The 22,410-nt window shown below is 40.4% G+C and overlaps 3 protein-coding genes across 4 annotated transcripts in view; 1 reads left to right on the forward strand and 2 right to left on the reverse strand.

Annotated features, from left to right (window-relative positions):
• Positions 1-655: 655 nt before the first annotated feature.
• Positions 656-5,846, forward strand: ppid (peptidylprolyl isomerase D). The gene is made up of 10 exons (XM_029441191.1): positions 656-832; positions 1,529-1,669; positions 2,064-2,170; positions 2,535-2,723; positions 3,121-3,243; positions 3,585-3,691; positions 4,097-4,238; positions 4,565-4,651; positions 4,943-4,985; positions 5,246-5,846. Exons 1-10 carry the CDS (start codon positions 748-750, stop codon positions 5,332-5,334), a joined length of 1,113 nt encoding a protein of 370 aa, XP_029297051.1. The 5' UTR covers positions 656-747; the 3' UTR covers positions 5,335-5,846.
• Positions 5,736-18,521, reverse strand: etfdh (electron transfer flavoprotein dehydrogenase). Its single transcript, XM_029441189.1, is given in 14 exon segments — positions 5,736-6,229; positions 8,443-8,664; positions 8,938-9,120; positions 10,081-10,249; positions 12,247-12,390; positions 13,116-13,256; positions 13,400-13,546; positions 13,991-14,068; positions 14,939-14,987; positions 14,989-15,055; positions 15,409-15,490; positions 16,410-16,639; positions 17,433-17,591; positions 18,293-18,521. Coding segments are annotated over 14 exon segments (1,869 nt in total). The 5' UTR covers positions 18,327-18,521; the 3' UTR covers positions 5,736-6,065.
• Positions 18,522-19,941: 1,420 nt separating this feature from the next.
• rxfp1 (relaxin family peptide receptor 1) overlaps positions 19,942-22,410 on the reverse strand; it is a 47,697-nt gene continuing 45,228 nt past the window's right edge. The window contains exon 18 of one of the 2 annotated variants that reach the window (XM_029442326.1): positions 19,942-22,236. In XM_029442326.1, coding sequence (XP_029298186.1) covers positions 21,812-22,236 — 425 coding nt within the window. In that variant the 3' untranslated portion in view covers positions 19,942-21,811. The remainder of the gene's footprint in view (positions 22,237-22,410) is intronic. The other variant, XM_029442328.1, reaches the window with a different exon arrangement.

Genomic DNA, 22,410 nt, shown 5'->3' on the forward strand with positions numbered 1-22,410 from the left:
AAAAACATCATAAACTAGCAGTAGGGGTTGCAGGTAGTTCAGGAAGTTGTCTTCAGTTAAGAATAGTTTGAATAAGTTTCCCCCCATAAATCTAATTCAGTGTTTCTCACAACAAAGCAAGCTTCACTAACGGCCCATTCTCGCCCTGTTGGCCTCTGCCCGTGAAAAATATTCCCATTTAATGTCCCATTTGAAATGGGCTGTCTAATAAATTCATCGAGGTTGCTTACCACGTGGCATGCACCCATTACTTTACATTACTGATTTGATGTTCCAGAAAATGTATTATAGGTGTAGCCTAGTTTTGTGACCACGATGTATTGATATTATAATAAATAATTAAATAGTCTAACTGTAATAGAGGACTTCACTACACACTACTATTTACACTACAAGGGACAAGTAATGTCCACCGTAAAAAGAAAAATATTTTTTTATTTAATGTGCATTTTATTTTGTATGACCGGAATATTTATTGAAGCACGCGTGAGATTACACATAAGGATATATACTGTTAAAATTAAATGTTGGGAACATTTGTGTATTCTATTCGTTCTTGTCTTTCTAGATTTGAAAGCCAAATAAACGCAGTCATTTATTTCGTTTCCTCCTAACACTCAGAAATTCAGTCATTTTATTTTGAAAAGTGCTCACCGGAAGTGATTGAGACCATTAACCTCCTCAGTACGCCGGCCGGGTTTAGCGAAGTTAGCCGAAACAACTGTCTGAAATCGCCCTGTCCTTAAAATGTCTCACCCAATACCGACTGACAAGCCTACAAACCCCGAAAACCCTCGTGTCTTCTTCGATGTGGACATTGGTGAAGAAAGAGGTCAGCCCATTTTGTTCTTATTGTCAGTTAACCGCTTTTTGTAAGCGCCGGTTTAACCGTTAATGTTAGCATTTTTTTTAGCTTAGCACAATTCTGGCTCGTTGTGGTGACTTGTAGAAACGGAATAATTTATGCTAGTAGCTGCCAAACGAGTTACCGTTACAGATGATTCACTTTGTAAAACATCGACACGAGTTGCTCAGTGATATTTAATATGAGCTAGATTTGATTCAGATGAATGGTTATTTACAGCGCGTGAGTGCATGAACCACGTGTATGTTGTATGTTGTCTAGAATGACTGGTGCATTTAGCTATCCTCTACCCTAGCTTTGCTGCCATACCATTGTATGAAAGCGTTCATAGTAGTTGGTAATAATTCCTCATGTGTTTAGATATCTTAATATGAGCTCAAGTGTTTTATTGAGTATGTAACTGGCTGCAGCTAAGACATTAAAACACCACAAAGACATATTTCAATTTAGCCGGACAAGGCCTATTTGTAATGCTTCCTGAATACTTCAATATCCGGCTCCACCTAATCTTTAAGTAAAGATAACATCAATAATCTAACACTGATTTTTTTTCTTTTGAAAGTTGAAAGTATGTGTTAGGGTGCAGACTATATTGTGGGTTTATTTAATCAGAATGTGTGACTTGTACTGTAACATGAAACTGTTTTTCTTTTCTCTCCACAGCTGGCAGAATAGTTTTTGAGCTGTTTGTTGATATCACCCCCAAAACTGCTGAAAACTTCCGTGCACTGTGCACTGGAGAGAAAGGCATTGGCAAATCGACTGAGAAACCACTGCACTTCAAAGGATGCCCATTCCACAGAAGTAAAAAAGCCTCTACATCTGCTTAAAATGTGACATTTCAGTTTGGAAGACAGGACACTTTGAGGATTTACTACACATGTGAAGAAGTAGCTAAAAGGACTTTCAATGCAGTGAGCCATTTGGAGAATCTGCAGTTACTTACTGAACTCCTTTTTTAATTTTTTTTTATTTTAAATAATATATAAATACCATATATTTAAGGTATCAGTTCACCTAAATCCATGAAAAGTAAAACTGCTTGCTCGGAAACAATAGCAATAATGGAAAGTCACTCAGTCATGGGGCACTAACTGGATTTCTAAAGATTAATTGAGCTTTTAGGGAATCAAAGCAATATTGACATTCATTCTGATTTATCTGAAAAGTAATTTGGCTGTAAATTTGTTTTTGACAGTCATCAAGAAGTTCATGATCCAAGGAGGTGACTTCTCCAACCATAATGGCACCGGGGGGGAGAGCATCTATGGGGAGAAGTTTGAGGATGAAAACTTCCACTACATGGTAAATTACTTAACCCCAGAATCCCCATTATCTGGGTCCACCACTGGAATATTTTAAAGGAGTTTACACTATTACTCACTGCTGTCATTATGTTTAGATATATTAAGGAGATAATCCTCACTTAAAAATAAACTATTTTACATATCAAACACGAGACACATCCCTCCTGGATGTCCCAGTGACTCCTTTGTCATTATCCTCATTTCTCTCTATTGTGATAGTCTAAATAGAATAAAATTCATTCATATGTTTTTAAATCACTGAGAAATAGTCAATCACCCCTATCTGTATTTGTTTTCTGTTGCTGTGTGTTAGTAGTGTCATCTTCTGTCTGCTGTAATAATGTGTTTCCTTCTCCATGTAGCATGACAAAGTGGGTCTGCTAAGCATGGCCAACGCCGGGCCGAACACCAACGGCTCTCAGTTCTTCATTACTACTGTCCCAACGCCACACTTGGATAATAAGCATGTCGTCTTCGGACAAGTGATAAAAGGGATGGGAGTCATCAAACTGCTGGAGTCCATCGACACTAACGAGGACGCTCCTGTAAAGGTAAATGTTTTCAGTTTAATTCCAAAATAATAACATTTTGTCGGCACTTTATAAATGTGTACAGGGCCAATGCATCCCATAATAATAGTTGTTTTACCACGATAGTGTTGCTTCCAGCTGTTCTCTTTATTTGATATTTTCTTCCATGTAATGAACAAAACATCTTTGCACAGTCAATTCAAAAGCTGCACCTAAAGAATATAATTAGTTAAAAAAAGGTTTAGTATTTCTGTTAAACTTAAGTGTAAATACGTTGGCCCCCCCTTTTTAAAAGAAATAACCCACATAACAAATCCCTAAACCTCAGCTCCCATGCATTGTTTATTTACATATTCATGGAACAATAATTCATGCCATTTTTCTGTCTAAAACGTCTGCTAATGTCTGCTTCCTGCAGCCATGCGTCATAGCCGACTGTGGTGAGCATAAGGACGGGGACAGCTGGGGCCCTGCATCAGGTGACTCATCAGGAGACACCCACCCAGACTTCCCCGAGGACTCAGATGTCGACTTTAAAGATGTAAGTATCGGCGAGGTCTTTAATCTTCAAGGACACGGGTAAACTTTGTCAGATAGCATCAGACTGCTCGAAGGGCCTCTGTTTAAGGATCACAGGCTTTTTGGGAAATGTGCCTTATCCGACAAGAAGATCAATATCGAGATCCAGGACGTGTTGAGCTTAGCAAACACCGGAAGCATGGTAACACCGCTCCTACACATATTCAAAGGCTTGTCCCCAAAACGAGGGATGATGGATTATAACCTCATCGATCAGTGTGGATTTTACCTCAAGATAAAGTGGTGACTAAGCGTTTTGTTTTACAACCCGTCGGATTCTATTTCTTTCCCTTTTGCTTTCAGGTTGACCAAGTTCTGTCTCTCGCTGAGGACGTGAAGAATATTGGAAACAGTCTTTTTAAGAATCAGGACTGGAAAGCTGCGATCAACAAATACAGCAAATCCCTCAGGTAATATATGTTGTGTGGTTTACCTTCAGTCACAATCGCAAATCCAAATTGAATTAATTATCTCTGATAATCTACATACATTTAATAAAAGTTATACATGTGGCTCATGTGGAAGAAACGCTACTCAAATAGGAGTAAATCGTGCATTTGTTGGGGACTATTTTCAGCTGCAGATTAGTTGGTGTATGTAGCAGAGAGAGATGAGCCTTTAAACTGAAAGGGTCGTCACACCTTTCCAGTGCAGATACATTTAAATACAGTATGGTCACACAATGCACAAATAAATTCATATAGAAAGAAAAAAACACTTTGTAACAGATTAAAGTCCGGCAACAATGTTTGTGAATAGGCAACAGATCTGCTCCTGTTATGTCACTAACAATGAGCCGGGCTTCACCTCTGCAGGTACTTGGAGGTGAGTGGAGAGCTGCTGGAGGAAGCGGCGCAGAAGAAGCTGGAGCCGACCGCCCTCAGCTGCTTCCTCAACACGGCTGCATGTTATCTGAAGCTGCAGCTGTGGCAGGATGCTGTGGACAGCTGCAACGAGGTACAATTGTTAGTAGGGATTAAGTGTCGTTAGAGCAAAAAGGAGAATTATTCTTATAATTACCTCCACCAGGGAGGTGATGCTTTCGGGTTGTTTGCCCACAGAACTGGCTCTGTGCTCTGAATGTCCTTCTAGCTGCATTTGTTATCTTTAAAGTGGACATAATTTTTATTTCTGGCAGAATAACGGAATGCAATTAAATACATTCTTGGTTGGAAAATATGAGTCCTTAAATGATCAAATGAAAAACTAACATTGCCAACTTTAATAAAACACTCGAGGAGGATAGAACTGAATTTTGGATGTTTTTCTGTCGTGTCTTACAGGCTATAGAGCTGGACAAAGCCAATACTAAGGCACTTTTCCGGAGGGCCCAGGCCTGGCAGGGGCTGAAGGAAAACCCCAAAGCCATGGTAACATCCACACACCAGCCTCTTTAACACAACAGCTCAACATGCACATAATTATTAATGTCTGTCTGAATGATCTGGTTTTATAGAGCATTATTAGCACAAGACTCCGGTTCAGTTTGGTCTGTTGGACTGAATAGATGTTAAATAATGTGTTGTAGTTTAGCATGTGGCAGACGGTAATAATTGTGCTTATGTATTTCATTGTTACGTGTCCTCGTTTTTACAAGAGAAATCCAGACGCTTAGCATTGGTCTGAGTTTGACTCACCAAATTGTTTTGTGCACTTCTCAGATTGATCTGAAGAAAGCTCACGGAATAGCTCCAGAAGACAAAGGTGGGAAAATCTGTCTTCTACATTTTCTGTTTGTCCTGCTGCAAACATGTGCTGCCTTCACTCGCATATTTAGTTTATTTATTTGAACATTTCATGCATATGCATGTGTATTATTCAAACTTAGTATGCAAGTTCATGAAGAGAAATAGTCCAGGGCTGCAGGAAAACATCCTGTCCTCATGTTGTTTTATTTAATTAGGTCTGTTGTACCTCGACTCGACTTGTTGAGCTTAATGCAAGAAGTGTTTTTCTTTCGACAGCTGTCGGCAACGAGCTGAAGAGGGTTCAGCTGAAGATCCAGGAGGAGAAGGAGAAAGAGAAGAAAATCTATGCCAAAATGTTTGCGTGAACGTCTCACCTAATGATGCAATGAATTCTTGTCAGTAACGTTTATCAATATTTGAATTCATCTCTGTGGGAAGCTGCACTCAGAGTCTGTAACCAGGTCTTTTCATGTTTTCAAGCTGGCACATGTCTCACTGTCTGTGTTGTTTTAAGGGAATAACTGTTGTAAGCTTTGACCTGTCTTATTACTGACACGTGTCTTCACTGTAATGAATAGTTTGAGTGTTAGTCTGATGCATGACTGACTCCACCGCTCTGAAAAACTGGGTTAACGCTTAACACTGGCCCGTGTTCTGAGGTTCTGAAGTAGTTCAGCAAAGCAAAAGTTGTATTGTTTCATGGTAGGGATTTTGATACCCATCTGTCTTTATTTATGTTTTTTACAGAGATCAATAAAACAAGGAGAACAGTAGAGTTCTTTATTCATTACTGTGATATCTAATGATTTTATGTACAATACTGTGCAGATCAAATGCTGTCCAAATATTCCTGGAATAAATGCTGAAACAACCTTAATGAGAAACTGCTTTGTTCATTTACAGAAAGATGAAGGAAATAATTGCAGTTCCAACACAAGTCACTACTTTGAAGCTATTGAGGATTCATAACCCTACGCCAACTTTAAAACGTAATACCACACTGCATAAATGATGTTATGTTCTGTTCCATACGAGGCACATTTGCAACTACTGCAACCCTGAATGCGAGATACTTTACAGTCATCGTTCTAGATGTTCACATTCCATTGTAGGCAGGTCCGCCGCCGCCTTCAGGCACGACCCAGTTGATGTTTTGACTCGGGTCCTTGATATCGCAGGTCTTACAGTGGACACAGTTCTGAGCGTTAATCTGCAATCTCATCCCATCTCCCGTTTCCAGGGGAACGTACTCGTACACACCTGAGCGTGACGCGTGGTGGAGAGAAAAGGAAACTGGTTAGAAAACAGACGCAGAGAGAAGGATGTGAAGTATTTCCATTCATTGTGAGTTCTAACTTTACTAACGACAGATCTATACACCTTGATGTGAAGCGTTTCAGCCGGTCGAAGAATGTTTTCTACTTAAGTTAGAGATATGATGATGTATTGCTTAGATCAAGAGAAACAGTAATTATAAGTTCCAACCCTATATTGCTCTGTGGTAAAATGATGAATCTTTTGAAACCATGCTTTCTGTAAGACTTTTGAAATACTTGCCGTTTCCTGTTTAAATGTTTAAAGTTAAGTTTGAAAGCTGAACGGTTTGCAGCAGGCTCTATTTGAACATGTATGCTTGGCTTGATCACGATGCAGTGAAGTGGGGATCAACACTTTTCGTTGTGAATTTTATTTTTAAGATTTCAATTAACATTCTAAAAGGATCTTGTGGACATTTCATTGCACACGTTGTACACAAGCCATTTAAAAACAAAGCTTTACAATGTTAATGAGGATTAACTACAGATTAGTCTGTTGTTCGGCGACGTTATAAATGAGGTTAATCGGGTCAGGGTTGAAAAACAGTGAAGCTTCATTCAAAGTTGAGATAAAATAAAAGGCTTCAGCGGTCACAACTTCCTCCTGCTTTCTGCCACAAAAAACAGACGATTCATGCGAGCCAACAATGCTGAGCTTATAAATAGTTATAAACATCATCAACCTTCCTAACCCAAAGCTGCAGCGTGCGCACAGTTTCTACAGCAAGTGCTTCCCCTGCTCTTCGTCGTGGCTCACAAACAGCACGGCTGTCTCACTGCTGTGGCTCCTCAAGTGTCCACGTTAGCGTCGCCTCTGACCTCATCTCTAATTAAGTTTTCACATTCAATTCAAAAGGAAAACATGTGTCTCTTTACCTGGAGACCTTGTGCAAAACACAAATCAGCAGCTGTTCCAGTTCAGTCATTTCAGATCACAGGTGAGGTATTGCAATGATTTCTGTTCCTAACTAATCTAAATCTGTTCAAATGGAATTGAATACTTTTCCGAACAGGAACACAAGGCTGAAAACGAGGCTGTGATTTAGAGAAGACACTACACGTCCCTGCACGGTGGGTCTACACGTCCCTGCACGGTGGGTCTACACGTCCCTGCACGGTGGGACTACACGTCCCTGCACGGTGGGACTACACGTCCCTGCACGGTGGGACTACACGTCCCTGCACGGTGGGTCTACACGTCCGTCTACACGTCCCTGCACGGTGGGTCTACACGTCCGTCTACACGTCCCTGCACGGTGGGTCTACACGTCCCTGCACGGTGGGTCTACACGTCCCTGCACGGTGGGTCCCTAGCACGGTGGGACTACACGTCCCTGCACGGTGGGTCTACACGTCCCTGCACGGTGGGACTACACGTCCCTGCACGGTGGGTCTACACGTCCCTGCACGGTGGGACTACACGTCCCTGCACGGTGGGACTACACGTCCCTGCACGGTGGGACTACACGTCCCTGCACGGTGGGACTACACGTCCTGCACGGTGGGACTACACGTCCCTGCACGGTGGGTCTACACGTCCCTGCACGGTGGGACTACACGTCCCTGCACGGTGGGACTACACGTCCCTGCACGGTGGGATCTACACGTCCCTGCACGGTGGGACCTACACGTCCCTGCACGGTGGGACTACACGTCCTGCACGGTGGGACTACACGTACCTGCACAGTGGGACTACATGCAGTCTTTCCTTCTTGTAGTTGATCAATATGTTGCACTTTGTTCTAAAAGTATACAGGCATGTGGAATTGATGGATGAATGCATTTGTGGTGTTTTTATACTGCTGACACTTTAATGCTCCAAGGCGAGTGTATCTCCTTTTCTCATCATCTAATCTAAGAGTAACAAACCGACCTAAGAGCCAACGAGCGGCGCTTATCGACAATAAATCAAAAAGTATTTCAAATTTAATTAGATTTAGAGCTGCAACTAACGATGTTTTTCATTATGCATTAATCTGCTGGTAATAAATTGCATCTAATTAAACTACTTAAGTACTTTTCCTTGAGTACTGTTTCTTTACTCTACCCACCATTGCAAAACAGATTTTCTGTCTCTACTATGTGGAACAGATGAACTGTTATCTGCACGCTGACAGATGGTGTGGCGAGTGCTCCTCAGAGCCCTGATGGTGTTACCTGCGGGGCAGAAGCGTTGCTCAGGCCCGTCGTATATAGCCAGGTTCCTCTCGACCGGGACGCTGTCGTTCTTTAGGGTCAGGTGGGGGGGCTGGTCCCCTTCGTGGTTGGTGCCACTCAGGGCCACAGAGGAGAGCAGATCAAAGCTTATCTTGCCGTCAGGCTTGGGGTATTCAATCGGTGTGCACTCTTTCGCCGGTTTCAGCTGGTGTGCATCAAGGCCTGAGACAGAGAAAGATAAACCACAGGCTGCAGCTGACCATATTGAAAAACGATACAGCTCCACTGCGCATGTAATATTCTTTATACTAATGTCACTCGGCTGATTTATCACGATGCTTTATTCTTGTGATGTTGAATGAAGAGTGGAAACAGGTTCTTTGTAGAAAATAGAAACATGAGCTTTCTCGCACCTCCTGATCATCTTCCTTTGTTTACAGTGACAATAGAGAGGTCGCTGACTGCATAAGAGTCTAAACAACTTTAGACACTCACCACAGTGTTTGAGCGTCCACGGCTCTTTCCCTCTGAAGATCCAGTAGAACACGCCGGTGTACATCATGCCACCGTACAGGCCAAAGTAATTGTGGAAGGACGGCCGGATGTTTCTTACCGCATGCAGCTCTTTCCACACCCAAGAATTCTTCAAAGCCTCAGCGTACTCTGGTACGTCGAGTCCTTGGAGGATTAAAAACATTTTGAAACAAAAAGGTTATTTATTTTCTCGTTAACGTTTTCTGCACGTCGAGCACAAAGACCAGATTTATTCTGACGTCGCCAAGTAAAGACTTGCAAACGACTGCACGTCAACATATTTCCAGGAATACGGAGGTTAACATTTTACATGGGATGAAATACTCCCTATAAAAACATCTCACACTCTGGACTGTCCTCAGCCCCACACCACCAGGAGAAATGAAGTCATGCGGGGTATCCAACCCTTTACGAACTCCAGACCACAGCTTTCTTATTTAGTCATTGTGCTACAAGGATGTAATCATTTATAAACAATTACTTTAAAGTTTGAGATGTGGTTGTATGAGGAACTTGTCCACACTCGGTGTATTACCTACAGTAGATGGCGCCCCGAGTCTGGAGAAGCAGACAGTACGAGTGGAACATAAAGAAAGGTCCACCAAAGAATAAATAAAGTCAGTTTACGTGCACGCTATATTTAGAATATTTGCACCGCTTCTTCATCAGACCGCCGTTTCTGACGGAGAACTGAAGCTGTCGTTTGAGCTCTCTTTAAAAGCCACCAGACTCCATTGACAAAATCAGTCATTGTACCTCTGATAACACCGGAGACGCTGGTGTACCGCGGCCTCCATCGCTCTGTGATTGTGTGGCTTTAGAGAACACGTACACAGCAGTACATTCATTTGCTACGTGCCGACACTCCTGTCTGCTTCTCCAAAAATGCGGGCGTGCCGACGGTCAACTACCGCAGGTAACACACCGATTACGGATAAGTACCTCATTCAACCCTACTTCAAACAATCCAAACTATCCCTTTGAGTAAATACGTCTACGGTTTATGAATTGACCTCCCCTGAACTCCCTATGACCCATCATGGAAACCTAGAATGAAATACAAACAGCTGCTGGTGCCACCATCGTGGTTATTAAATGTTGTACCTGTCGTCTCTGAATCCAGGCTCTCGGCTGTGACTTTGGGGAAGATGGCCTCAGCAGCCAGCATGCCACTCTTCATGGCTGTGTGGGTGCCCTTGATCTTTGGGACGTTCATGAAGCCGGGGCTGCAGCCCATCAGAAGCCCTCCAGGGAAAGTCAGCTTTGGGATAGACTGGAGAGGAAGAGGAGAGAGCTCATCTCCGTTTCTAACTTTCTTGCCATCTTCTTTGTTGCAATATTTATGTTCCAACGACTCCTAAAACTCAGCAGCTGCAACCTTCGGTCACACAGATCATCATTATTATTATTATTATTATTATTATTATTATTATTATTATTATTATGTCATTCCTCAAATCATCCTCATCCTCATCCTCATCCGTTTGGAGGAGCAGGTAAAGAGTTGTGCAGTTCTGCTACCTTCAACTCTAATGCACTTTGGAACAAATCGTCTTGGGAAATTAAGCAAGCAAAATCAGTTTCATCTTTTAAATCCCTTTTAAAAATCCTCTTTTATTAACAGGCTTTTATGATCATCACTCCCTCTGCGATGCTTTCTGGAGTTAGGAATCACTAAGGTGTCTTTGTTTTTCCTGCTAATACCTTTTATACTCCTATTTTTAAAAGTTGTTCTGCACACACACACCTTCATGTAATGTTTTAATCTGTTGTTAATTGCATCTGTGCTGGTTGGTTTGTTTAGATGCATCAGTTTACCTCATAAATCCCCGTTTATTTCTATGTTTTTGGGGTTTTATTTGATGTAAAGCACATTGTAAACGTTGCTTTTAAGAAAGAGCTATACAAATGCAGTTATGATTATTGCTTTCTGTGGCCTATGTAAGTCCAGGTCGCAGCGGAAGCAAGGTTAATAAAAAGTAACCCAGGCATCCTTCTCCCCGTCCTCGAGCTCACGCTGGAGGAGCCCGAGGAGCCCGAGGCACCAGGTGGAATATAAATCCTTAAAGCCTGTTTCGGGTCAGCTCCTGCGTCTTCTCACAGTTGGACTTGTCTGGGAAACTTCCACTGGAAGGAATCCAACAGTAGCACAAACCTCAACTGACCTTTCGATGTGAATAAGCAGCGGCTGTGCGTGTTCATGTCATTTACAATACATCTCCATGACTAATTCTTTTTTCAAATGATTGGGGAAACACTAAAAAGTAGTTAGAAACAGGTGTGTCATTCCTTAAAGTAACATCTCACTTCATATTTCCATAATTCTAATAAATGGCACTTAATGTATTCTCCGTTTATATTACTTGGCTGCGAATTTTGTCATTAGTGAAGAAAATATTTAGATCAAATCATATTTGCAATCTAATCTAAAATCTTTGTCCACTAACAGTGATGCTGCACGTCTAATGATAAAAGCACGTTATCTTACTCGCCTTAAAACTTTGGATTTTAATACAACAATGATAAAATGAGGCCGCCTGCCCTCACACTTTGTATGAAGGAGCTTAGTCACCGCTAGACAGCCGTAGAGCGCCGAGGACGATCAGCAGGGGAGAACACGCACATCGGCTGCCACTAAAGGGCTTTTCAGTTGTTGTTATAAACGAGTCTGTCTGACCTAGAAAACTCAGGACAGACAGACGCAGAAAAAACAAACTTCTCCTCCATCTTCTATAGTGTCGTCATCGACGCTTTTCTAAAAAAGGTTTCGTCACATTTAGTGTTTAATGACGTTGGTGCCGTCTCTTCATCGTCTCGTCTTAAGACATGTAAAACAAATTCAATAAAAAAGGTGTTTCGTTTCCTGAACTTCCACCGGTTACTCACTTTGACATTTAGCTGATGTCAGTTTTAGACACGTTTAATAAAAGGTTTTATTTAAATAGATACAGCTTAGTATCACGATTTGGATGAAAACTGTATCGATAAACGAGCACAAAGTACCTTTTATTATATAAAATGATTTATATTTCAAATACAAACTAAATCTTTTGGTAAGAATTGCTCTTCAGTCCACCAGATGGTGCCGAGTACCATCGATTCTTATTAGTCAAAACAAAGAACGAGACACCGGAGAAAGAAAACATCTTATTTGATGAAACAGAAGTTGACAAACTGCTGAATTTGCTAAAAAGTTAATAAAATGGCATGGTGTCTTAAGTATAGTGGCAGTATTGTATCGTGGGGCCTCTGGGTATTCACTCCCCTTACCTGTAATCCTCCCTCATTCAGTGCCCGGGCTCCATATGCAATCCTGGTGCCTCCCTGCAGCGTGGTGGCTACGAAGGGATGATGCTTCCAGCGCTGGAACTCCCTGAAGGGGCTCAGGTACGGGTTGGTGTAGTCTAGACCGACCTGAAAAAACATTCAATGAAAGGAAGTTAAAAAAAAAAACAGGTTTACTAACCTTAGAAATAAATACTTTGAATCCAAGTAGTGTTTCCATATATTCCACAAATGAAGCTTTAATGTCTTTATACCTTGTTAGGTCACCTGCAGCACATTAAACTCACAGATAATATAATAACACAGTGCATGTCAGAGGTAAACCTGAACCTACAGTGTGTCGTCCTCTCAGGTCACCTTGTGATGAGTAATAAATACAAGGAGAGCTTTCAGTGGCAGGAACTGGGAGACATGATACTAAAACAAAGCTGAGAACAACGGCCTTTGGACAAAACCAGTCTGACACAGCGCAAGAGGATCTGCAAGATGGCTGTCCCAGTCTAAATGCAGAATGGCAGAAGTAGGAAGGCTCCGATAACCATAAATGAGGCCTTTTTAACTTTATTTCTACTTTGTCGTCAAGGTTTCGTAAGTAGACTGAAAATATGCAACCCATTTGAAGTGAAACGAGGTAATGTATAAACATGAGCGTCTTCAGCATATTTACACAATAGATTTCAAAGTGAAATGTCAAGAATCCAGTCAAGGTTTTATTTATTCTCCCTCTGCAGGATCAATAAGATGCAGTGATAATGTAATACGTCAGGAGCTCAAGCTGCGCTTATTCACGGCCTGCATGACAATCAGCTGTCACATCAGTTCATGTCACTGTCACAGAGGACAAAGCCACTCACCACCAAGCCCAGCGCCACCAGTGGCTCTCCTTCATTCAGGTGGTACAGGAAGGATCCTCCGTACGTGTTTCTGTTCAGGGGCCAGCCCACAGAATGCTCCACTCTGCCCGGCCTCCACTTCTTCTCATCGATCGTCCACACCTAAAAACAAAAAGCCTTCTTTTAAATAAGTCGATTCATCCGACACAGATGTTCGGCTTTACTATAAAAAGGGTGAGCATGCCTTTCTTGTGGGACATTATAGAAACAGAAACAATGGGTGGCCACGTGTACATGTTATTTACCTCCTTCAGGCCGATGGCGTAGGTCTGGGGCTCACAGTTCTCACGCAGGTTGAATTGCTTGTAGAGCTGCTTGGCCAAGTGGCCGTGACATCCCTCTCCAAACAACGTGACTTTAGCATGGAGCTCCATCCCTCTCTCAAAAACATCCTGTAGCCAGGGAGCGGTTAAGTTAGTAGGGCAACGATAAAGAAAGAAAATCATCTGTACACAATCCTTCCTCCTCAGACCCAAAGGAGAGGAAATCTTTTTCTGAATGACGATATTGATGCACAAAAACTACCTGCACAATATTGCCCGAACATAAAATATATAATGTTACACCATTCTGTATATTACGCTGTCATTCAACAATAGATTTTTACAAGTCGGTGCTCGCTTTGAGGTGCAATATTATTCCTTCTTTGAAGCAACATAAAATGTGTTTTGGATAAAAGAGTTCTTTATGCTCGACAGATCAAAACAAGCCTTCAAAGGGCCTGATGTATCCAAGCGTGCAGCGTTACAATTAGAGTTACCTCCATTTGTAATTTTCATTAAACCATAAAGCGGACAGCGGAACAGCTTATGAAATGATATTTTACAGCACAATACCTTCGGTGAGCCGTCTTTGGCGATGCCGACATCGTTGGTGGCAATTCCTTTAACACTTCCATCCTCGTGGAACAAAACCTGGACCAAAGCAATTAAGATAAAAGGTTAACACTTGAAGCTGTAAACAATGAAAGGACGTAAACGACTTGTCTCTTTGTCCATCCCAGAATGAAATGGAACATTAGGCAGTTATGTTTATAGAAAACAGTGTTTGTCTGTAAAGCTAAAGCTTATTTTTTACTCGTTAGTGTTTATTTTTACGCTCCAAAGCCAGCAGCAACACAGTTTCCCTCGTGCTGTGCACCGGACCTGTCAATAGTATGGATGACAATAAAACGTTAATATTGTAAAAATCTGTATATATATATATATATAAATATATATATATATATATATAAATATATATATATTATATATATATATATATTATATATATATATAGATAATAATATATTATATATATATATATATATATATATATAATTATAAGAATATATATATATATACTATAATATATATAATATTATATAATATATAATATTAATATATATATCTATATATATATATAAAAATATATATAATATAAAAATATAATAGTATATCCGCTCTATCTCTCTCTATCTATCCCTAAAAAATGATCTCTCTCTCTCTCTCCTCGCTCTCTCTCTCCTCTCTCTCTCTCTCTCTCTCCTCTCTCTCTCTCCTCTCTCCTAAATATAATATATATATAAACTATTCAAATAATTATACATACTATCATATAAATATATATATATATATATATAATATATATATCTATATATAATATATATATATAAATATCATGTGTGTTTAATGTGCAAAAGTTCTGCACATCCACAAGCGGACCGACCAGCTGCAGTGCAAAAAAAAAGAGTTTTAATATTTTTATTGCTTGCAATTGTTTCGTACAGACAGAAAAGTCTCCACCTCTGATGCAGCATAACCAGGGTACAGCTCCACTCCAAGCTCCTCGGCTGCTCCCCCAGCCAGCGCACAAGTTCCCCAGCCTCACGATGTAGTTACCATGGTTCCCCATGGGCAGACCTACAGGCAGGGGATACATCTCAGTCCAGACCCACAGCCCAGTTTGATACAAAGTGGTAATCTCACCATCTTTTTGTCAAGTTACAAGTTTGAATATAATCACACGGGTTTCAGACTGTGCAGAATGTTCTCTCTATAATATCCAACTTGCACTGAAATAATGAAGAAATATTTTACCATCTTATCATTTTGGAGCCTCGTTTCTCCCAATCAGTAATATTTAACAAATGTCATTCTTATCTCTGGTATAAATATCACCCCCCCTCGTGGGGTAGAAGCTGTTACCGCCCCGTCAGACCAGTGGTGTGGCTTACACCATGTTTTATTCAAACAGAATAAAATTGGCTTTTTACCTGGCAAAATGGGGACAGGGATTCTGTGTTTCTCCGTTAAAATGCTGAACACATCTTCAGTCACTGGAGTGTTCAGGGGTGCCTGAGGTAAGAGCACAATGTGTGTTGTTGAGATTTTGTGTGCGTGTCATCATTTCAAAATGTGCACCCGGAGACACCTGCTGTAGAGGCAACAACCACAGAGGCATACTTGAGTACTTTGCCAGGTGTTTATATGTCTGTGGAAACATGTTGACACCGCGACAGCGTCGCAACCGCGCACGATGCAGTCAAGAAACTTTACAGAAGTTTAGCTGAGATCAAAATAAAAAAGGCAGAGGTCGCCTACAGGAGCAGCGCCTAAAGAGACAATGCTCACGACCTGCAGAAGCAGCACTAAGTATCGCAGACAGCCATCATCTACCAGTCGTCTCAGACGGAGAGACAGCGGGGAACATAGCGTGAATTTAATCATATCACCAAACCCTAGTAGGGGTGCATGGAGTTCTGGAGCAGGGAACCCATAATATTTATTATTATCATCATCATCATGATAAAAAAGCTCCTTTGTGTGAAATAATTTGCAAACTGTTTATAACTTTTTTTATTTTGCAAATAAATATAATTAATTAAAGATTATTTAACATTTTTATAATCTATTATCTTTATATTTATTATCTTATCTATAAAAGCTTTAATAATGGTCCAAAACAATGTGACATTGCATAGCTTTAAGTAAACGTCATTTACAAATGTAATTGTGGACGTGATTGCGTTTGTTATCGATCGCTTTCAAATTAGGAATATTAAATATAAATGTTACAAACAAACATCTCTCATACCCTCTGCAGTATCCCCCCCATTAAAGAAACACGACGTATGTGTAGCGACGTTACATATGACATGGCAGACAAACAGTGACATAATATATTACACAACTACTAAATGGAGCATCTGGTATGAACATTTCTACTGTATTAAAAAGAGCTTCTTTGTTGATACCAACAACAAAAGACACTCACCCCTCGTTCCTTCCAATCAGGAATGAGTTCATCGAGGGCCGAGGGCTCCAGACAGGCTCCTGACAGGATGTGTGCTCCAATCTGAGAGGCTTTCTCCACGAGGCACACCCGCAGCTCCTTCTCATGTTCGTTGGCTAGCTGCTTCAGACGAATTGCTGCTGACAGACCGGCAGGGCCTCCACCTACTATCACCACATCTGCCTCATCTGCAAACCTCTCCATTTCGATCCCTGTGGAAAGCACCGTGAGAAAGAAACATTGAGGAGAGGCGATGCATTCTGACTCCGTTTGCAATAATTTAACTGCAGCCCCGTGAAGCCTGTTGCCAAAACTGACAGGATTAGAACGGCAGGATTCTATTTGCAACTCTCGAAGTTGAATTCGATAAGCAAAGTTAACTTTTTCTTTTTTGATTATTCACATTTTTCTTCACAGTGTGAAACTACATGTTACAGATTTCACTAGAAGAAGAAAAAGACTCAAAAGCTCAGGGTTGAGGACAGGGCTGCATGAGGAAAATATTCAATATACAATAACACTGTTGAATTTCGCAATAATGATATTACTTACAATAAATAAACAGATATTAAAGTGTATTCAGATTCACCTTTCTGCTGCTTTCAGTGCTAAAACACAACTAATTGCTTGTTTAATTAAAATAATAATAATAATTTCCAACTGAACACAAAAGGCACCAATAAAAAAAAAGATATCTAAATATCTTAAATATCGCAGTCTTTTGCAATGTGTTTATCGCGCAAGATGACATACGATGACAATTAAAAAACAATATATTGTGCAGCCCTTGTTGAAGAGCTTGGATCAATCCTGTCACTGTAAATCCCCACCGACACCTATCTTTGTCTGGATGTTACACTCGGTCAAAATTCAAAATATTATAGGAACATTTGAAAGGAAATGTGTGACGCAGGGTGCATTTTCTTAATACTTTCAGTTGTCAAACATGTCTAACTGGCTTAAGTAAATATATTGGAGGCACATCCCTTTAGTGCAGTGGCTTACCTTCCCATCTTGGATCCTTATCTCGAGAATGGATAGTGTAGTGTGTGGTGATGCGAGGTGTTGACACCGAAGAGCATGTCCTTCTGTTTAGTGTTGTGTACAGCTGAGGGGCAGCGTGCTCGATCTGTACTGTCTTCAATGCACTGATACACCTGTGGGCTGCAAGACATTAAACAGATCCCAGTCAAGACCAGCTGAAACTGCTGGTGGGCATGGGGTTGTATACTATCTAGTGTGCTCACTAGATTGAGCCTGATCTGGTTCCCAAATGATTAAAACACAAATACATTGAAATAATGGCAGGTGGAACAATACAGCAAGGGTACTTCTGAAAACATAACACCTCAACAAACACAAGAAAAAGCAATACTGGTAGCTAATGTAGAGAAAATGACAAGCAGCTGTCACTTTAAGGTTGCAACAGTAGCATTGTGCTAGCTAGCAGTTATGTGTGTAACCACTGCTAAGCTAAATTCAAAGTCCAAGGCTGCGAATAAACATCTTTTTTATAAAGCAAAACACTCTTAACAACTTCCAAAACAATGTCAAATGAATGGCAACACCAGTACATGACTGAAAAGGGGAACCAATGATGTATAACCCTGGACAAGGGCACTGTTCAAGTGACCTGTATATTGGTTCAACTTTAACCTACATGTTAGCTTGATGCTAACATATCCATGTTGGCAAATGATAACGCTAGCATTTGAGCAAAGCCTTAAATTAAAGACATTGAGCACTATCTATATCAAGCTGTAGTGAGTATATACATCTTAAAACACTGTCTGTAAAAAGTTAGTAGCTTGGTCCAGCACAGCAGGCTCACTATATGTTAGCTAACTAGCCATTAGAAGACGTACCTTTACTTGAATATCTGCTAGCTGGCAACATCATGTGTCAAGCTAGTGTACGCTCACTAGACACCAGCAGGGGTTTTATTCTTATAAATCAGCCGAAGTGAAGTTGTGGTGTCCTCACTTCGCTGCAGGTGAACAGATTGTGTAACACTGCCCGCTTTGCAAACAAATGTTGAGCCGAGATACCTTACAAAATACGTCTCATAACACAGACATGTGTGAGCGTCAAAAGCTGCGCTGGTGCGCAGAGTGGTAACTGCGCAGATGTAGATCTATATACTTCACGCTCTGTCCGAGTGATGGTACATCTGAGACGAACACGTGTAGGAATCAACTATTGTATTCAATCATCTCAGGCCACTGGTTAAGAAAATAGGGTAAACGTGGTTTTGCGCAGACAAAATCATCATACCAATTTATTTTATATCATGTAATTCTAGCTCTATGGATTAGACATTTGGAGTTTGGGCTACACAATCTTTATATTAAGTTTCTGACAAGAATGTACCTAAGTAGTTACCTCACAAAAGCTAAGAGATTTTGAGATTAATGGAAATTATAGTACCTACTTCTTTGTTTACCAGTGCTTGAGTGTATTGTGCAGAACAGATGTTGAATATTAAAATCATGCTACTTCATCTAATTGAAGAGGCATACATTATACATTTGACTACACTATCTGACAACAATAATTAAAATGAAGATTTAAAATACAAATCTATGATCACAAAGACAATGAAGTGAGTGTTTGTGGTGATCACATAGGCGGCAGGTGCTCTTTGGATCCTTCAGGTGTACTTATTCCATCGTGTGAAGGGTTCATTGTATGGGTTATGGATTCAAAGAAAGAAATAACAAACTGCAAGTCTCCTTTAAAGAAAGACACTGTAGGGTTTGTGAATGCCTTTATTTTACATGGCAATATGTAGCTTATATAAAATGATTAATGTTGGTCATTTAAAATACATATATTGCCATTTTAAATTATGTTAACACAGAATTATAAGTAGCTATCTAACCATTAGACTTGTTGTTTGTATGGCTTGTATGTTTACTAAATTAATTACTGTGTTGTAGCATTACTAAGCCTACAACTTATTATTTCACAGTTGAGGAAACAAATTGCTCTTGTTTTTGTGCTCATAATCTTTTTTAATTCTATTGCTCAACTCAACGTTCTTCCACTTTAAGGTTCGGTTTGGCCCGCCATATGTATAATAATTAAAAAATGATAGCCTGATATAAATTTCTGTTTTCTTTTTTTGTGAGATAAAAATGCTCCTTAATTAGGCCTGTGTGGTATCCCTAATTACTAGTTCTTTCATAATCTGAGTTTAGCGGTGTCTTTTGTGTTTCCTTCATTGTTGAAAATAACTTCCTTCAATTTCTTTTAATCGAACAAGCAATTTGTTGCACTGAAAGCAGCGGAAAGGAAGAACTAAGTGCACTCAACAATGTTATTAACGTTATTTTCCTCATATCGTGCAGCCCTTGCTGTGGTATTGCTGCTTTTACTTAAGTAAATGACCTGAGTAGGCCTACTTCTTCCACTAGTGTGTATTATATTTCATATGTCAAAGAAACCTACGAGACACAGACAATGTCAATGCTCAAACTAATAAGGTAAATAACTAAATAATAAGTCAACAAGCAGAGGTAGGGCAAGAATATATTTACTGTCCACATTTCAAGAAAAACAAAAATACAAAAACTACCATTGTAAGACAAGCCAATACAACACGTGATAACACGTTTAATAACATTATTCCCCATAAATATTAATGCAAGCCTGCAGATATTATCAAAACAATCTCAAGAAAACTTGAGAACTGGCAAGTATGGGAATGTAACATAAACACAAATGGCATTCACATATCATCGTTATGATAACTAATTGATCCTCATCTAACGTTTATTATACATTTACAATGTCATTTACAATATCAATGAAAAGGTTTGGTTCCACAGGAATCAGTAATTCATTGAACAACACAGGAGAGTTTGTGATTGTGTCTTCACTGCAGAGGTCGCAGAGTAAACTACGTGCCGTGTTCAAACCCGCAGACCAGCTGGGAATGTTCTTCGGCCCGAATGAAGTACATTCTTCGTTGAACATACTGGACATTTCTCATACGTTACATTCAATATTTCCATAAAATATGCAGCACAGAAAACACTTTTAAAGACCAAATACAAAAAAAAAGTAGGCATGGTATCCCTCTTTAGCCAAATAGATAAATGCTGCAAATTGTACAGTCTTTCTTGTCACATAATGTTCCCACAAGACATCCTTGCTCAGGGTCTTGAAGACATTAAGACCTGCAATAAACTTGCTGAAGTTAAAACAAATGGCAGTTGTGGTCAGTTTAATGTCATTTAGATTAGAACACTTTTTTGTCCATTACATGTCATGAAATGGAAATTGTTCTTCGGCATTTTGGCAACACAATACGAATACATAACAATACATTTCCAACAGTTGCAGTGCTCATGGACTGTGTGTGTATATGTGTGTGTGTGTGTGTGTGTGTGTGTGTGTGTGTGTGTGTGAGGGGAGTTATTTTAATATGTCTCTGTTTACAGCAGAGGGCACATGGGACATTAAGGCTCCTGCCTGATGGCAGCAGCTGAAATAATGAGTGAAGATGGTGGGTGGGGTCATTATAGACCAAGGTTACATTTATGGAAAGAAACATATGAGCCATGTTGCCAGGGTCAGCGATAAATCGTGAGCAGCATAAGGATGTGCCGCCTATCTTAGTGGTTCCTGTTTTTGATGTTTACAGTGAAACACCTACAATTCATTTTAATATTTAGGAACATCATAAGTGGTCGTTGCTGTGGTATGCAATGCCTGTCCCATGCTATCCCTTTGCATTATTGTCGTGTACACTGGCTGCTACACCAGCACAGGCTGATTTACAGCTTCTTGTCTTATAATGCTTATTTTCTTGTCCATATTCTAAAATAAACAGCGATTATAAATCCAGCGCCTGGGCAGACAAACTGCCACTTCTCCAGGTACCAGTCCACAATAACATAATAATGAGTATTAGACCACATAGGTGCTGTTAAAGGGTTAATGGGAGACATTTTAATTGTCAAAAATGTACTTGCTCAATATAATAGTAGACTGGATACTCCGCTTTCAGAAAGAATGATGATGATAGAAGCCCTCCGTGAGAGATTTAACTGAGAAGATGAGAAGATGAAAGCTAGTGGAACAAAAGCCAAACTATAAATGGGAAAAAGCTTCTGCTCTGTATTGATAGATATCTTCTGGAAGCCGGCATGTACTCTTCATTACAGGAGCTGCACCGCCACATCAGGGATTTCTGCGCTGACTTCATCTATTTCCATAACTGATGCTGCTGCTTGGTCAAGCAATGCACACAGTGAGATTTCCAAAGATACTAATGAATACTAATGATCTTTAACCACAAAGGATAAATCTGGGCTCAGATCAATGAACGTGAATCTCATTCTGTCTGTTGAGGTGACTCTTTGATGAATGTAGATCTGCTATTCGACACCCAGATCATTTGTTTGTGTGCGTGTGGGCCGGTGTGTGTGTGGCATTGTTTGTTTCTTTGAGCATACTGACAGCACTGTGTGCTGCTTCTGTATTTGCTGTGTGCACGAGGTAATGACATTGTATCCTTCGTTTGTATTTTCTACAGGGGTGAACTTGGCTATTGTGTCGGTAGTTTCCAGCGGGTGCCCCGTGGCGAGGCCGTGGCTGTTCTCCTGCAGGGGCCACATTTCCTGCCAGGTGAGAGACGGATGATGAGCCGGGTGTCCGCTGAACAGAGGCCTCCTCTGCCTGTAGTTAGCCCATACCTGCAGAATGGTCTCTTTGAAAGGCCGAGTGGTTAGCGTGTATAGGATGGGATTAAGGGCGCTGTTGATGGGCAGAATGAATATGACCACCCAGGAGCTTATGGTACCTTCGGAGAGAGAAGAACACACAGAGAGAAGTAAATAAACACAGCTGGTATATAGATGATCAGGTCAACATGTTTATGAGTTGGGAGAATACATAAAGTCCTTTTATCTAACCCATTAATATAACAAATGAAAATCCAATGTATCCCTACAGGAGACCTAATTAGGGAGCCACA

Source organism: Cottoperca gobio, chromosome 10 (genome assembly GCF_900634415.1).
Source record: "Cottoperca gobio chromosome 10, fCotGob3.1, whole genome shotgun sequence".
NCBI lineage: Eukaryota > Metazoa > Chordata > Actinopteri > Perciformes > Bovichtidae > Cottoperca > Cottoperca gobio.

Bases quoted from the DNA above. Each gene is read 5' to 3' on its own strand.
- ppid (XM_029441191.1), top strand. From the start codon at position 748: ATGTCTCACCCAATACCGACTGACAAGCCTACAAACCCCGAAAACCCT. The intron at 2,724-3,120 runs GTAAATGTTTTC...TGCTTCCTGCAG, and splicing joins ACGAGGACGCTCCTGTAAAG to CCATGCGTCATAGCCGACTG. The intron at 3,244-3,584 runs GTAAGTATCGGC...TTTTGCTTTCAG, and splicing joins CAGATGTCGACTTTAAAGAT to GTTGACCAAGTTCTGTCTCT.